Consider the following 15,350-nt stretch of genomic DNA (forward strand, 5'->3'; position numbering starts at 1 on the left):
CTCTCCGGACTACCCTGGTCAAAGGGAGGGGATAGCCTGAGGGGACAAGGGCTGCCCCATTGGCAGGGATGCGCCCCCGCCCCTGGCTCACAGCCTCCGAGCTCTTCCACGCAAGGGAGCTCATCAGACACTGTCGTTGGAGGGTGCTTCACACTCAGACACCAGAAGAGACACCGACCCTCCTTTACCCCCACCCAGGACACTGACCTTCTGCTCCTCCCATCCTGGACCCCCTCGGCTTCAGCTGCCCTGTGGGTGCCGGGGCTTCCTGGGCGATCCTCCAAAGCCACTGTGACAGCGGCTTCCGGAAGGCAATTGTCACAATTCAGAAAGCAAGATCGGGCCTCGCTGGAAGCCTGAGGGGCTGTTTCTGAGCCTCAGCCCCAGAAGTGCAAAAAGTCTTTATTTCACAGAAATAAGGGCCATTTCCACAGTTACGGGGAAAGACATAAAAGGCAGGATGGGAGGTGCCGCGCTCACTGTCCTCTTCAGAAGGCTCTTCTGACCGGGGCGGGAGGGCCCAGGGCCGCAGCCAAGCCCCAACCTGGACAGAGTCTGAGCTCCAGCTTCAGCTGGCGATAATTCGGAGGGGGGGGGGGTGTGGGATGGAGGGAGTCGGCCCATATTGTGGATTCCCGCGCAGAGAAGGAAGAGGCTCCGGTGGTGGCAGTGGGCATCCCTCACAGGTGCCCGGGAGCCTCAGGGCAGGGGCCACACGAGCCAGGCTCACATCGGGGTGCTGCGGACCCTGCCTTCCTCCTCAGGAACGTTCTCGTAGGCATTCTCATGCTCACTGGACCTGAAAGTGGATCGCAGGGTCCCGGTGGGTCATCAGACCTCCCAGTCCATCCCCTTCTCCCTGCCCGTCTGGCACATGTGAGGATAGTACCTTCCAGAATAAACATTGACTCCCAGAAGGGGGTTCCCCGACCCCATCTGGGCTTGTGCGCCTGAGACAGGAAGCCTCTCAGCACCCCTGAGCCCCACCTCCATCCTCCATGGGGTGCTCTACCCCTGGGTCCCACTAAGCAACCCTCCCCCATGGCACCCATCCCCCCTGAGCGCCGCCCCCTACTGAGCCCTGCCTCACACTGAGTCCCCCACTCATGCATCCCTTCACGGAAGCCCCTTCCCCATCGAGCCCCTTCCCTCACAGCGCCCACTGCCCTGTGAGCCCCAGTCCGCCTGCTGAACCCTCCGCTGCCAAGTCCCCAGCCCTAGCTGAGCCCCGACCCCAGACTGAGGCTACCTCTCCCCACAGAGCCCTGCAGAGCTCACAGAGCCCCCACACCCTCACTGGTCCTTCCCTGCATGGGTCCCTGTCTTCCCCAGCCCCTCCCCCTCAGCAGCACCTGGTCCGGAGGTCCCCCGGAGGCTGTTGGGACCTGCCTGCCCTGTGTGGCGCCTCACCTGAAGCTGGCCGCCATCGAGGAGTACCTTCCATCCGTTCCCACCAGGACCCCATCGGCCTTGTTTCCAACGGTCATGACCATGTGCATGGGCTCCCTGGGGACAGGGCTCGTCAGTGGGCACATCAGCAGGGCCCCTCATCCCAGCAGACCCCATCTCAGGTCCTGGTCCTCACAAGCCCAAAGGGTGTGGCAGCCCCTTCCCAGAGCACCCTTGTCCCGCGGGCCCTGCTTCTGGGCCTTCCCATAGGGCCTCACGCCCCTGTCTGGGCTCCACCATGGGGGCCAGGAATTTGCAAAAGGCTTCTCCACATGCCAGCCCCTCTCCACGCCCCCAGCTGCCCCAGAGCAGGCCCAGCAGGACATCCCTGGGCCAGTGGAGAAGGTGAAGCCAAAAGCTGCCTCTTACTCAGATTTACACTCCTTGCCGTGGGCTCTGCTCCCAGGCCAGGGGAAACCGCTCCAACAGGACCTTAGCCCTGCTCATCTTTCCTCAGACATCCCACAGGCACCTCAGACCTCCTATGCCCCCAATTAAACTCAGCAGTTGCCCCAGATCTGCTCGTCTCCTGTGCTCTGTGCCTTAGTGAGTGGCCCCCAGTCAGAAACCCCAGCGTCAGTCCTGCCCTCCTCCCCTCACACCCCGCTCCGGTCTCCATCCAGCTGCTCGCAGGGATTCCCTCCTAGACGGCTCGCGGGCCTGTCCCCCGATGGCCAGACCCGGACTCCCCCCGACCTCATGCCCAGCCTCCTGGTTCACACCTGTAGACTGACTGGCCCCACCTCCCTTGGCCATGCGCCCGCCTGGAGGCAGCCAGAGTGATTCTTCTGAGGCAGGTTCCATCCTGGGACTGGCTTAAAAAGACTTGTCACTGGCCTCCCATTGCACTAAGGTAAAGCCAAAGTTCAGGTCACTGGTGCACAAGGGCTTGCTTGGCCCGGATCCTGCCTGCTCGCGGCCTCATCTCAGGCCTCTCCATCTCTTTCCACACCCCTGAGCTGCTTGGGTTGCCTTGGCAGCCCGCAAAAGGCAGCTGCTGGCACCCAGGCTACTGAGCCACCTTTGTGAGAGCTGGGAAAAGACACCCCTGGGGACAGAGGTAGCCTTGCCCCCAGGTCCTGGCCTGGACTTCAGCCCACCCGTTCTTGCCCTTTGTGTGTCCGCACCAGCCCTGGTCCCCTGCTCCTGGCCCAGGCCCTGGGGGTACTCTTCCCCCCACTGCGGCTCTTCCCAGGCCACCGTATCCTGTGACTGACTCCTTGTCCTCCAGGTTTCCCGATCAATGAGCAACGGGGAAGCCTCCGACTGACCCCCCACCTGGGCCAGGCCCCCCGTGCTGTCTGCATTCCCCGGTGGCAGCAACACTGGAACCCGTGATTGCTCGTGCGGGCTGGGCCCGTGAGGGCAGCAGTCTCTCTGTCCCACGGCCCCTCTTACCACCACTGGCCCTCAAGAAGGACGGGGCCTCCCTTTCCAGAGGTTCTCACAGCCCCTCACAGGTGGGCACGGCCCTGACTCTGCAGACAGAAACATTGAGAGACCCCAAGGAGAGAAGATGTTTCCTCAGCACCCACGGGGAGTGGGCACGAGAGCTGTGGGGCCAACAGCCCGGGGATGGGAGCCAAAAAGCCTGAGCTCTAGTTCACCAACTCACCCCATGACCTTGAACCTCAGTTTCCCTTCCACACAATGACAGGACTGGACCCAGGGTTTCTGAGGCCCTTCTCACAGCAAATAGAGCAAGAGCAGTGGTTCTGGGGCCCTTCCTGCCTGCTCGGGCCAGCCCAGCCTCTGGGGCCCTCGGGCAGCACTCACGGCTCTTCCTGGCACCAGAAGCGGTTGACAGCAAAGGCGATTGCCACGAGGACCAGGAACACTGCCACGGCGATGAGGCCCTGCATCCAGGGCTGAAGATTCCCCAGGCCTGGAAAGAGGCGGGGGGGCTGTAGCAGGCCAGCGAGGGAGGGGCCTCATGCCCCAAGGGCTGGGGCCTGTGTTGGAGGCCATCAGCAGTGGCCAGGACCAGAGGAGGCATTCCGGGGCTGCAGGGGTGGGGATGCGGGCTCACTGACCCCCACTGAGCTGAAGAAAAGGGTGGAGTTGGAGGAAGGACAGAGGCTCAGAAAAAAGACAGGAGTTGGAGGACCCCCCAGGGAGTGCCTGGGCCCTAGGGACCAAAGGGCAGCCCCCTGGACAGCCGCCTAGGCTGTGCTAGCTGGGAGGGGCTCCCAGAAGGCCGAGGAGGGCCCAGCGCTGGCAAGACTAGGCTGGCATCTGGAAGATCCTGTTCTGTAACAAGAGGTTTCTCTGGTGCTGGGAAGGGTGTGCGTGTGTGGGGCGGGCAGCTGGAGGTGTCCGGGCTGCCCAGGGAGGAGTGGACCAGGATGTCCCTAGAAAGCCTGGCCAGAGGGGCGAGCTCCCCTCTGGGTCTTGGGGGCTGGGAAGGAAACCAAGCCCCTTTTGGCTCCTCCAGCTGGATGTCCTGGGGCCTCAGGTGAGAGACCAGGTGGAGGCCCCAAACGTGCACCCTCCTCCTCTTCTCAACCCTTGACACTGACTCAAACTCTCAAGATTTCCCAGAAGCCTGGACCCTCAGGCCACCGGCAGCCCCAGGGTCTCCCCTCTCTGCCTGGCCGCACTGTGATCCACAAGCCTGAGAGAGCTCAGTCCTACAGAGGAAAGACACTCAGAAGGTAGAGGTCCCAGGAGGGGACATAGGTCTACAGGAGGCTTGTGAGGAGTCCTGCCTCCAGGCCAAAACACCTGCATCTCTAGAGCCATCCTATATTTTGAAGGGCCCAGGCTGGGCATCCAAAAACCTTACACTGCCTCACTCCCACTCAAAAAGTCCTACCTTGAGTCTACCCTAAAGCTCTCCTGCTGCAGTGAAGTCCTGGCCTCTTCTCTGAGCCTGGCAGGTATTGGGAAGGAGAGCGGAGGCTGGGAATTCTGGCCTGTGGCCAGATCAGACCTTGTTTGTCTCCAGGAGGAGCAGAAGAGACACAGTTCGGTTACCTTGCGAGTTCCACACCTGCCAAAATGCAATGCTTTGGATTCATTACTTCCCCCAGAGAAACAATGATTCAGACTCACTGTTCACTCAGGCCAGTGCTTGCTCAAGCACTGAGAGTTAGGGCTCTACCCTGGGAGGGCCCCTCCCTGCTTGCTCCAGACCCTGCGGCCAAGTCCCTCCTGTCACAACAGAAACTGCATTTCCCTGCTCCTCCTCCCATGTGGCTCTGGGGCTAGCACCTAGAGCAAGGGGCAGAAGGAAAGTGGTCTGAGTCCTGTCCTTTCTTGCCCTGCTGTGTGACCCATGTAAGCTACTCAACCTCTCTGGTCTTCAGTTCCCCAGAGGGCTTCCAAGATCTGGGAGACAGAGTTGAAGCAGATGTAAGTGAGAGCTCAGGGGGTGGGGATGCTCTGGAAGCATTTTTGCCGGACCGCTCTGGACCTATGTCCCACCTGCTGTCACCAGACTTTGGCTGCAGATGCCAGATCTTAGGGCGCGGTACTTCATCTAGTGCAAAGCCCTTCCACAACCCTGACCTTGGCAGCAGCCCCGGGAGGTGGGCAGGGTGGGGTTTATTGTTTTCATTTTATGGGTGAGAAAACTGAGTCTCAGAGAGAGGCTGTGATTTGCTCAAGGCCATGCAGCAAGACAGGCAGAGCTAGAGGAAGAGCTCAGATATGTGGTAGGACCACCCTGGGGCACCGCTCTCTACCCAAGCCCAGGAAGCCAAGACAGCGAGGACTTAGGTCAAAGCCATGGGCAAACCCCTGGCAGCACTGCCCCTCCCTGGAGCAAACCTGCCTCCAAGGGGTGGCTTCGGCCACCCCTGGCCCTGCACTCAGGACCAGCCATCTCTAGGGCAATGCCCGCTCTTGGGGCTTGGGCCCAACTCCTGCCCCTCCCTGAGATCCTAAACCCAACACTTCCCTGCTGCCCCGTTTATTATCCATGGAAATTAAGTTACAGACAGAGGCCTGGCTCAGAGGTCTCTGCCTTGGGAGGATCTTCCAGCTAGCCTGGTCTCTGCTCCCCCCGAAACTACAGGGAACACCACCCATCAGCCCCTGGGTCACCAGTGCCCAGCCCGGCCCCCTCCTCCCTGCAGCCACGGGGACTGGCCCAGTCCTGCGCTACCTTGTTGACAGCTGGCTGGTGGCACGGCTGCCAGCAGGCCCAGAATGACCAGGCTGAGGGCTGACATGGCTGCAGGCAGCTCCCGGGCTTTGTTCCTGCTGCTGGCGTCCCAGCTCCTGGAGCTGCTGTGGAGTCTGTTGGTGTCGGCCTGAGATCAACCTGGGCTCTGTGTGGCCTGGGAGGAAAGGAGCTGGGAGGGAAGAAGGCGAGGGGAGGAGAAGGGAAGGTGGGCGGCAGAGGGAAACTGCCCTCCCTCCCATGGTAATGAGCTGCCAGCCTGGCCTCCCCTGGCCTGGGCCCAGGGCTCATTCAGGCACCTTTCAGGGGCCAGCTAAAGGGCGGGTCCCAGGGCCAGGCAGGGGTGGGGAGAGTCCCAGCCTCGCCTCCAAGTCCCTGAGCTCCCCCTTTCTGGCAGTGGGGCTGGGCTCTAGGGAAAGGAGTGACACGTTGTCACACCTGCCTTGACTGAAACCAGTGGGCGGGGCTTCGTGGAAGGCTGACAGCGGGATTAAGAAATTTGCTGGCTGGCCGCAGAGCCTGGGAAAACCCCAGAAGCTCAACGCCCCCAGAGCCTGGCCTATTTCCTCTTCTCCCCTCACCTATCCCTGCCCCAGCAAGCCAGACCCTGGGGCTCCAATGAGGGGACCCAGTGCTGTGCCCACCCCCTCCTCTGACCCAGCCCAGTAGTTTCCTAAATCTGCCCCCTCCTGCTGGGGTCTTCATGGGGGGCTACCTGCCCTTCTCAGCCCATGGCCAAGCCCTGACCCCGCCCAGCTGCTCGGGCCCCATTCAACTCTTCCTCTTGGCCCCAGACATGTCCCTGGGAACCAGGCAGGGCTTCCCTAGATCTGGGCCTGGTGAGGCCTCAGCACCTACTCTCAGGGCCATCTCTGCCCATCATTTGATGTGAACGCAGCCCAGCTGGGGGGCAAAGGGAGGACACCCCAGGCAGCAAGGTCCAAGATGGGGCCCAGAATCCCTGGACCCTCAGCTCTCATGGCCAGGGCAGCGTTGAAGAAGGCACACCTGTCCCCTGGAGCAGGGAGGCCCTGGAGTCAGACTCCTCAGAAGAGGCGAAAGTCCCCCCAGGATCACATGGCATCCATCTGGCCCTCCAGTTCAGGGTCTGAGAACAATCCAAGTACCTGTGGAGGCCCCAGAACAAGGGTCATGCTGGGTCTCCGTGCCCCACGCCACCCTGGGAGTACAGGGGGCCAAGATGCTGACTCCATAGAAAGAAGGAGCCAGCTGACCAGGAGCAAAGTCTCAGGGATGGACAGTCCCCAGAAGCCAGGGCCAGAGCAGAAGGCCCCTCCATAGCCTTCCTGTCGGGAAGGCACCAAACTGTTGCTCGCAGGGCCTCCCGGGCAGCCCTTTCTAGCAGGATGGTTCTGCCAGTGAGAGTACTCAGACATGATGCCCCATGCCTGCTTCTTGTGTGTGTGTGTGAGCGTGTGTGTTCATATGCGAGTGTGGTGGGACCCATTGCCATCCAAAAATGGGGTATCTCAAGGCGATCCAGGGGAACTTTGCTTGGAGTTGAGTGATGTCTCCTGTACATGCAGATCCTGTTCTCCCTCCCTGCCCCAACTCTGTGTCCTCAGAATCTTCTGGCACAGCCCAGAGTAGGCACTGTATCTGTTAATGAAGAGCCAGGGAATCACTGCTTGGAATATAAAGAATGGGGTTGAATTTAACAAACATCCACCCAAGCCTTCTCCAAGGGTTTTAAGTAGAGTAGTCACATGGTCAGTTTTGGGTTTCAGAAAACTCCTCTCCATGCAAGGTGGAGAGTGAAAAGGGCCTGCAAAGGCTGGAGAAAGGGAGAGCAGGGAGGCTGCTGCAGTGGCCACAGCCCCGGTGATGGTGATGGGGCTGCATCGGGGAGTGGCAGGGAGCGGATCTGAGCCCTGTTGTGGAGGTGGAAAGGCCAGGGCGTGGTTGCTAGAGCACAGTGACTAGCTGGGAATGGGTGCTCAGCGAGGGGTGGAGGTGATGCCCAGGTCTCTGGCTTGGGCTCTGGGTGGGTAGTAATACCTCAGAAGAGCCAGAGAGACACATCTAGAAGGTTGCAGGTGTGTGTGCATACGTGTGCATGTGTGCATGCGTGTGTATGCGTGCATGTGTGAGCGTGTCCGTGTGTGTGTGTGTGTGTGTGTGTGTGTGTGTTGAAAGGAGAGCAGAGAGAGGAGAGGAGTGAGGGACCAGGACACAGCCCCAACACATAAAGGTCTTCCAAAGGAAGAGGAGGCAGGATGGAGCAGGAAGAAGAAATTCCAGAAGAGTGGGGTGTCCCAGAGCCAAGGAAGGAGAGACCTGAGAAGAGGTGGGCAGGGAAGTCACTGCTGCGACACCCCCTCCAGACAGTGCCCCCCTGGAGCAGCCCAGCCTCTGCCCTCAGCCCTCAACCCCAGGCTCTGCCTTCCTCACCCAAGCATCCCTCACTTCCCCAAAAAACCTGGGGAAAAGCAAGGACTCCCTAGGCCGTGCTTTGGGAGTGCTGGGGGAGGAGGATGAGCAGGAAGGACATCAGGTGACAAACAGGAGGAAAACACATCTCCAGGGTCAAAGTCCCAAGCTTTAGAGCAAAACAAGTTGTTCCAGAAAAGGGGGGTGTGGGTGGACACTTGGCTTTGAGGCTGGTTCCTGCTCCCCGGAGGTCCTCATTCGGGCACCGGGTCATCTCCCCAGCTGCATGGACACAGCCCGAGTCCCCATGGTAACGCGGTGGCTCCCCTGCTGGTCTGGCTTGGGTCCAGGCTCTGGACTCGGGTCTCAGCAGCCCCACAGGGCTGGACCCTGCGTCCTGAGCAGCTGTTCCATCAACACTCGGTTCCTCCTTCCTGTTCCCAGCCCAGCTCTGCCACCCGGAAGCAGCAGGCCCCTTAGAAAAGCCCTCCATCCCACTAGACCTCGTGTGATTACCGTTCAGAAAAGCCAAAGTGGGCCTGGACGGTGGCCAGGAGTTTCTTCCTCCCCACTGGTCTCGTCTGCCATTCCATTCCAGTTGTTGCCAGCAGGTGGCAGTGTCTAGCTCCAATCCCCACTGGTTGGAGAGGGCAGGGGGCCGGTTTGCAGCTGAAGATTCTGCAACTTCTCCTTCCAGCCCGCCTTTCCACCCCTCCTGCAGGGGTGGTTTGGAGAAGCGAAGGTGGACGTTGATGTGTCCATAGTCATTGGTGCTGGGAACAGAGCTCACGGCATGCTCAGGGCTGCAGTGCAGGGCAGCGTGGAGGCCTGCACTGTCAAGGCAAGTGCCCTGGCGGAGGCGATCAGAAAACAAGTTAGCTGGCTTGTTGGGCTGGACAGACAGCTTGGAATGGGCAATCCAGGCAGAGAGCTGAGCTTGAGAAAAAGGGACATATGTTCAAGAAGTGTGTTTAGAACACAGAAATGAAAGGTTTCTTCACTCATTCTTATAGTATTTCATCTCATTAATACCTTTGCTGCAAGCCTGAGAGCTCCCGGAGACCCTGTTTTACTCATTCTAACATATCCTGCTTAAACCCTTTAATGGCTTCCATCAGCACTTAAAATACTGTGTAAACTTCTCTGCAAGGGCTTGAAAACCTGGACAATCTGTCCTTCCCCTCTCTCCAGCCTCATCTGGCCCCAGTGCTTCCTGTCACTTCCTAACAATAGCCACGCTCTTCCTCACTCCCTCTTCCCTCTGCTTTGAACGCTCTGCCCCTCGAACTAATCCTCCAAGTCTTGCTAAAGCCTGGGAGAGGTGGAGCTGACCAGCCCCGAAAGGAGGGAGTCCAGAGGGTGAGCTCCCCATCCCTAGATGAGGACGAGCAGAGGCCAAGGACTGGGTCACCCAATGGGGGCGTCTGCAGAAGGGATCTGCCTTAGTCTGTTGGTACTGTTTTAAAGAAAACACCTTAGACTGAGTAATTTATAAAGAACAGAATTTATTTTCTCACATTTCTGGAAGCTGGGAAGTTCAAGATCAAGGCACCGGCAGATTCCGTGTCTGGTGAGAGCTGCTCTCTGGTTCCTAGATGGTGCATCTTGTTGTGTCCTCACATGGCAGGAGAGACGGAAGGGCCAAAGGAACTTGGGCACTCCCTCCAAGCTCTTCCATGAGAGCACTAATGCAGTCCTGAGTGGGGAGCCCTCCCGACTTACCCCTTCCCCAGACATCCCAGCTCTGAACACCATCACCGTGGGGCTTCGGTTCCCACGTAGGAATTTTGGAGGGACATACATGCAGACCAAAGCAGGGTTATAGCCCTTCCAGCTCTGGAAGCCTATGCTTCTGTGACTCCATTCACGGAATACGAGGGGTTTTCACATTTTAGTCAGGTCCTGAGAAAGCAGGTTGACTAAGACTGTGGGGAGCTCCCCTCCTCTCAGACCTAAGACTTCGCCCACCTGGCCCCCTTCATTCCGCCTGCCCTGCCCAAGGGCCCATGGGCAGAACGCAGTGGCTCATGAACTTGGACGGGGAAAACACATCTGTATTTCACTAGTCTCTAACTAAAATTTACCATTTTCTTCTGTTAGGAATGAAGGCAATAACCCACAGTCCCTCTGTGATATTTTCATATCACCATATAATTATTGCAGATATCTGATATATCATTTATGCTCGCCCTTATGGAAGTACAATAGTCATTGGATCTTCCACAAGATCTTGTCTTTGAATGCATTATAAAGATATACATAAATTACTATACCACAAACTTATATTTTTAACATTTTGATAACTATATTTCAGTATCATTGGTTTCCTTTGCAAACTATGCCTTTTATTATATGCACTTAAAAACATTACTCTGAGCAGGGGTCCATAGGCTTCACCAGACCAAGGGTTCCCAGGAGCTTAAGAAGTCCTGACTCACCAGGAGCCTAGGGCGGGTCTGCTCAAAGCAATGCCACGTGATCTCAAGAACAGACCTGGAGAACGATTGGCAACTCTCTGCACAGAGGCTTTCTGGGACTCAGAGCTGGGGCTCTGATCAGATCGAACGGTGCTTACTCCCACAGAGGGCCCTAGTGCCTGGGAGCTGGGAGGGGCAGAAAGCATCAGCCGGGAGCCAGCCAAGCCAAGGAATGTACTGGCTGTGAATCCTGGGTCCTTGGCGACCCCACCGGGCTAGGGAGATTTATGGCCAGGACCCCCCAGTGAGGGAAGATCAATCAACCCTCCTGCTGCCCACTCATCCAACCAAGAAACTAAAGAGCTGGCCCTGTGCCAGGAGCCCAGCCTACCAGCAGAGGTCCCAAGGCCAAATCTTTGCCCAGTGGTTCCAGTACAACCCTTGTCCCCTACACAGAGCTGCAGGCCAGCAGTAGAACCGAGCTGGGCATACCGGTTTCTAGAATCACAGTCTCTCCAGGCCTAAAAGCTCATCCTGAATGGTGTGATCTTGCTACTTATTTTTCAGCGAGGGACAGAAAGAAAAGAAAGCAAAAGTCCCCAACTGAAGGTCACACAGTAAGTTAGTGGGAGAGATAGGATCAAACCTCGGAAATCCGTGTGTCCAGCCCAGGGCTCAGTCCTTCTGTCAAGTACCTGCTATAGGTCAGTTTCTCAAATAACACCTGGCTTCCTTTCATTCATCACTCAATGCATGTTTAGTGCCTATTGTGGGACTAGAAATACAGTATAGGTTGAATATCTCTTATCTGAAATGCTTAGGACCAGAAAGTCTCAGATTTCAGATTTTTGGGAGTTTTTAACATTTGCATATACATAATGAGATATTTTGGAGATGGGACCCAAGTCTAAGCATAATTTTTTCTTTTTTTTTAGAGACAGGATCTCACTTTGTCACCCCAGCTGGAATGCAGTGGCAAGATCATAGCTCACTATAACCTCGAATTCCTGGGCTCAAGCGATCCTCCCACCTGAGCCTCAGAACTACAGGTGTGTGCCATGCCCGGCTAATTTTTTTATTTTTTATAGAGACAAGGTCTCACTATGTTGCTTAGGCTGGTCTCAAACTCCTGGGCTCTAGTATCATCCCACCTTGGCCTCCCAAAGTGCTGGGATTTCAGGCATGAGCGAGCCACTGCGCTGAGCCTTGAGCATGAAATTCATTTATGTTTCACATACACCTTATACATACAGCCTGAAAGTAATTTTACACAACATTTTTAATAATTTTGTGCACAAAACAACATTTTGCCTGAGACTTATCACATGAGGTCAGGAGTGGAATTTTCCACTTATGGCATCATGTTAGTGCTCAAAAAGTTTCAGATTTTGGAGCATTTCAGCTTTTGAATTTTTGGATTAGAGATGCTCAACCTGTAATGAACAAGACAGCACTTACATTATATAATGGTGTAATTATAGTTGCACTAAATATTTCAGAGGGGATGTATGGGTGCTAAGAGCATATAAATGAGGATGCCATCTAGTCTGGGAAGTCACAAATAGGTAGCATTAAGTCTAACATTCATTCACTCATTTATCAACAAATATTTATTGAGAGCCTCCTACGGACCAGGTACTGTTCAAGATGCTAGGGATACAGCAATGAACAAAATGAAGCCCCTGCCTTCATGAAGCTGACATTCTAAGGGGGGTCAGCCAGGAAACACACCAACAGATAAGGTAGGTCAGATGGCAATATGGGAAAGTCCAGACAGGATCAGGAGAATGGGTGCCACAAGGAGGGGGGGTGCTATTTTGTATAGATGCATCTGGGAAGGTGCATTTGAGCGTTTGAGCGGAGAGCTGAAAGTGAGGGAGCAAGATGCTCAGTGGGAGAGAGGAGAGGACTCCAGGCAAGGAGAACAGCAAGTGCAAAGGCCCTGAGGAGGGAGCATGGAGGATGTCACTGTGGCTGAGGGAAGAGAGAGGGGAAGAGGTTGGAAAGCAGGGAGGCCCCTCATTTGGGGCCTTGTGGGTGACCGTAAGGACTTTGGCTTTTACTCCAGCTGAGACCAGGAAGCTACTGGAGGGTTTTAAGCACAAAAGACGTGACCTGGCTGCCATGTGCAGAAGAGACTGTGGGGGCAACAAGAGCCCCCACTGAAGGGGGGACAGCCGCTGGGGTCGGGGAGGAGCTGTGGAGCTGGGAAGCCGTGGTTTGAGTCTGGGTATATTCTGAGGGTAAGGCCAACATGATATGCAATGTGACAGAAAGAGAGAAGCCAAGGATGGCTCCGAGGTTTTTAGTCTGCTCAGCTAGAGCAGACTGAGATTGGGAAGAGTGCAGCAGCAGGCTGCGTTTTGGGGCAGGAGCGCAGGATCCGCGAGTTTGGTTTGAAGTTGGGTATGTGAATCTGGAGGTTTACCTCTAGGAAGTGTCGCTGCAGCCTGGGTCCCAGTCCCCTGGGACCTAGAAAGAGAAGGTCTGCAGTGACTGGGGCTGAGTGTGGGAGGAGCAGAACAAGGGGTGGTCGGGAAAGGGGTCCCATGAGCCTTGCAGGACCTGTTAAGAGGCGTGGTCTTTACTGCACAGGTAATGCAGAGCCATCACAGGCAACGATGTGACCTGGGCAGTCTTGCATTTGGGCAAGCTCTCTCCACCCACAGCTTGAAGAACGGGCTGGGCAGCTGTGGGCAGTGAGTAGGCTGTGGGAGGCATCCAGGAGGAGGATGGCGGCACCTGGGGTTACCAGAGTGCAGGGAGAGAACTGGAGGATGGAAGAGCAGTTTATGGGGTAGAGCAGGCAGGATAAGCAGACTGCACGGATGCTGGAGTGGGGCACTCAGAAGAGCCGAGTCAAGGCCATGTGCCAGGCACTATGCAAGGTGCTTTGAATTCATAACTCATCCATTCCTCACAATATGAGGTGAGTACTGTATCCCCATTTTACTTACAAGAACACTGAGGTTCAGAAAAATTAAATTCAGAAAACAAGTGGATCTAGAATTTTAATCTAAGTCTATTTGATACCAAACTTCTTAAGTATTACATTGTACTTTCTCCTCACATTAAAAAAAAATCAATTACTAAAAAACAGTGAATGCTGTGAAGGAGGTATACAATCTGAACCCTCAGGAAGGAGCCATTAAACTCCTGGGGGAAGGAAAGACCAGGGAAGGCTTCTAGGAAGAGGTGACATTTGAGTTGAGCTTTGAAAGGTGAGTAGGAATTTATCAGAATGTAGCATACAACCTGAAAGAATGGATATTTAGTAAATTTTTTAATTAACTAAACTAATAAAGATATTAACCAAATTTACAGATGAAATAACATGATGCTTAAGATTTGCTTCATAATAACCCATTGTAGAAACAGGGAGTATGGGAAGGGATGGAGGGATAGATGAACCAAGACGACCCACATGTTGGCAATTGTTGAAGTTGATAATGAATTCATGCTGTTTATTATCTTATTCTCTCTATTTTCATATATGTTTGAAAATGCCAATAATCAAAAAATTTAAGAAAAATTTTAAATTAGCTGAATATTAATTCTAACTATAGTTTAACCTCTAGCAAAGATATTAGAAAGCTAAAGGTTAAGTATCTTAAAGACAAAGAAAGGAAGGGAGGGAGAGAGGGAACGAATGAACAAACAAATGAACTATGAAGCTCAAAAGAAGAAATTAAAGAAATTACATCAAGAAAGCAATCCCATTTACAATAGCTGCAAAAATAATAAAATATAGGAATAAATTTAACCAAGGAGGCAAAAGACCTCTCCAGGGAAAACTACAAAACACTGATGAAAGAAACGAAGGGGATACAAATAAATGGAAAGACATCCCATGCTCATGGATCAGAAGAGTTAACATTGTTAAAATGACCACACTGCCCAAAGCAATCTACAGATTCAATGCAATCCCCATCAAAATACCAATGACATTTTTCACAGAAATACAAAGAAAAAAATCCTAAAATTCATAGGGAACCCGAAAAGAACCCGAATAGCCAAAGAGAACAAAGCTCAGCAAAAAGAACAAAGCCGGAGACATCACACTACTATAGATTTCAAAATATATTACAAGGCTATAGTAACCAAAGCAGCACGGTATTGGGATAAACATAGACACATACACCCATGGAACAGAATAGAGAGCCCAGAAATAAAGCCATGTATTTACAGCGAACGGATTTTCAACAAAGGCACCAAGAACATATTGGGGAAAGGACACCCTCTTCAATAAATTGTGCTGGGAAAACTGGATATCTATATGCAGAAGAATGAAACTGGACCCCTTTCTATCATCATATATGAAAATCAACTCAAAATGGATTAAGGTCTTTTTTTTTTTTTTTTGAGACAGAGTCTTGCTTTGTTGCCCGGGCTAGAGTGAGTGCCGTGGCGTCAGCCTAGCTCACAGCAACCTCAAACTCCTGGGCTTAAGCAATCCTACTGCCTCAGCCTCCCGAGTAGCTGGGACTACAGGCATGTGCCACCATGCCCGGCTAATTTTTTCTATATATATTTTTAGCTGTCCATATAATTTCTTTCTATTTTTAGTAGAGATGGGGTCTCGCTCTTGCTCAGGCTGGTCTCGAACTCCTGAGCTCAAACGATCCGCCCACCTCGGCCTCCCAGAGTGCTAGGATTACAGGCGTGAGCCACCGCGCCCGGCCTGGATTAAGGTCTTAAACATAAGATGCAAAACCATAAAACTACTAGAAGAAAACACAAGGGAAACACTCCAGGACATTGAGCTAGGCAAAGACTTTATGGCTAAGACCCCAAAAGCACAGGCAACAAAAACAAAATAGACAAATGGGACTATACTATACTAAAAAGCTTCTGCACAGCAAAGGAAACAATCAACAGAGTGAAGAGACAACCTGTTGGATGAGAGAAAATATTTGCAGATCATTCTTTCAACAAGGGACTAATATCCAGAATATATATACAAGGAA

General features: G+C 54.1%; 1 protein-coding gene across 1 annotated transcript; it reads right to left on the bottom strand.

The window, feature by feature from the left end:
• Positions 1-344: 344 nt before the first annotated feature.
• On the bottom strand, positions 345-5,817 carry PDZK1IP1 (PDZK1 interacting protein 1). The gene is made up of 4 exons (XM_069477888.1): positions 5,558-5,817; positions 3,226-3,334; positions 1,411-1,506; positions 345-799 (listed from the first exon to the last, which is right to left on the bottom strand). Exons 1-4 carry the CDS (start codon positions 5,622-5,624, stop codon positions 727-729), a joined length of 345 nt encoding a protein of 114 aa, XP_069333989.1. The 5' UTR covers positions 5,625-5,817; the 3' UTR covers positions 345-726.
• Between the last annotated feature and the right edge of the window lie 9,533 nt (positions 5,818-15,350).

This window comes from Eulemur rufifrons, chromosome 8 (assembly GCF_041146395.1).
Source record: "Eulemur rufifrons isolate Redbay chromosome 8, OSU_ERuf_1, whole genome shotgun sequence".
NCBI lineage: Eukaryota > Metazoa > Chordata > Mammalia > Primates > Lemuridae > Eulemur > Eulemur rufifrons.

What these genes read in the sequence shown, in the direction of transcription:
- PDZK1IP1 (XM_069477888.1), bottom strand. Translation starts at nt 5,624, where the DNA reads ATGTCAGCCCTCAGCCTGGTCATTCTGGGCCTGCTGGCAGCCGTGCCA. An exon ending in ACCAGCCAGCTGTCAACAAG is followed by an intron (nt 3,335 to 5,557) that starts GTAGCGCAGGAC and finishes GCCTCTTTCCAG; the next exon opens with GCCTGGGGAATCTTCAGCCC. An exon ending in TTCTGGTGCCAGGAAGAGCC is followed by an intron (nt 1,507 to 3,225) that starts GTGAGTGCTGCC and finishes CCCTGTCCCCAG; the next exon opens with GGAGCCCATGCACATGGTCA.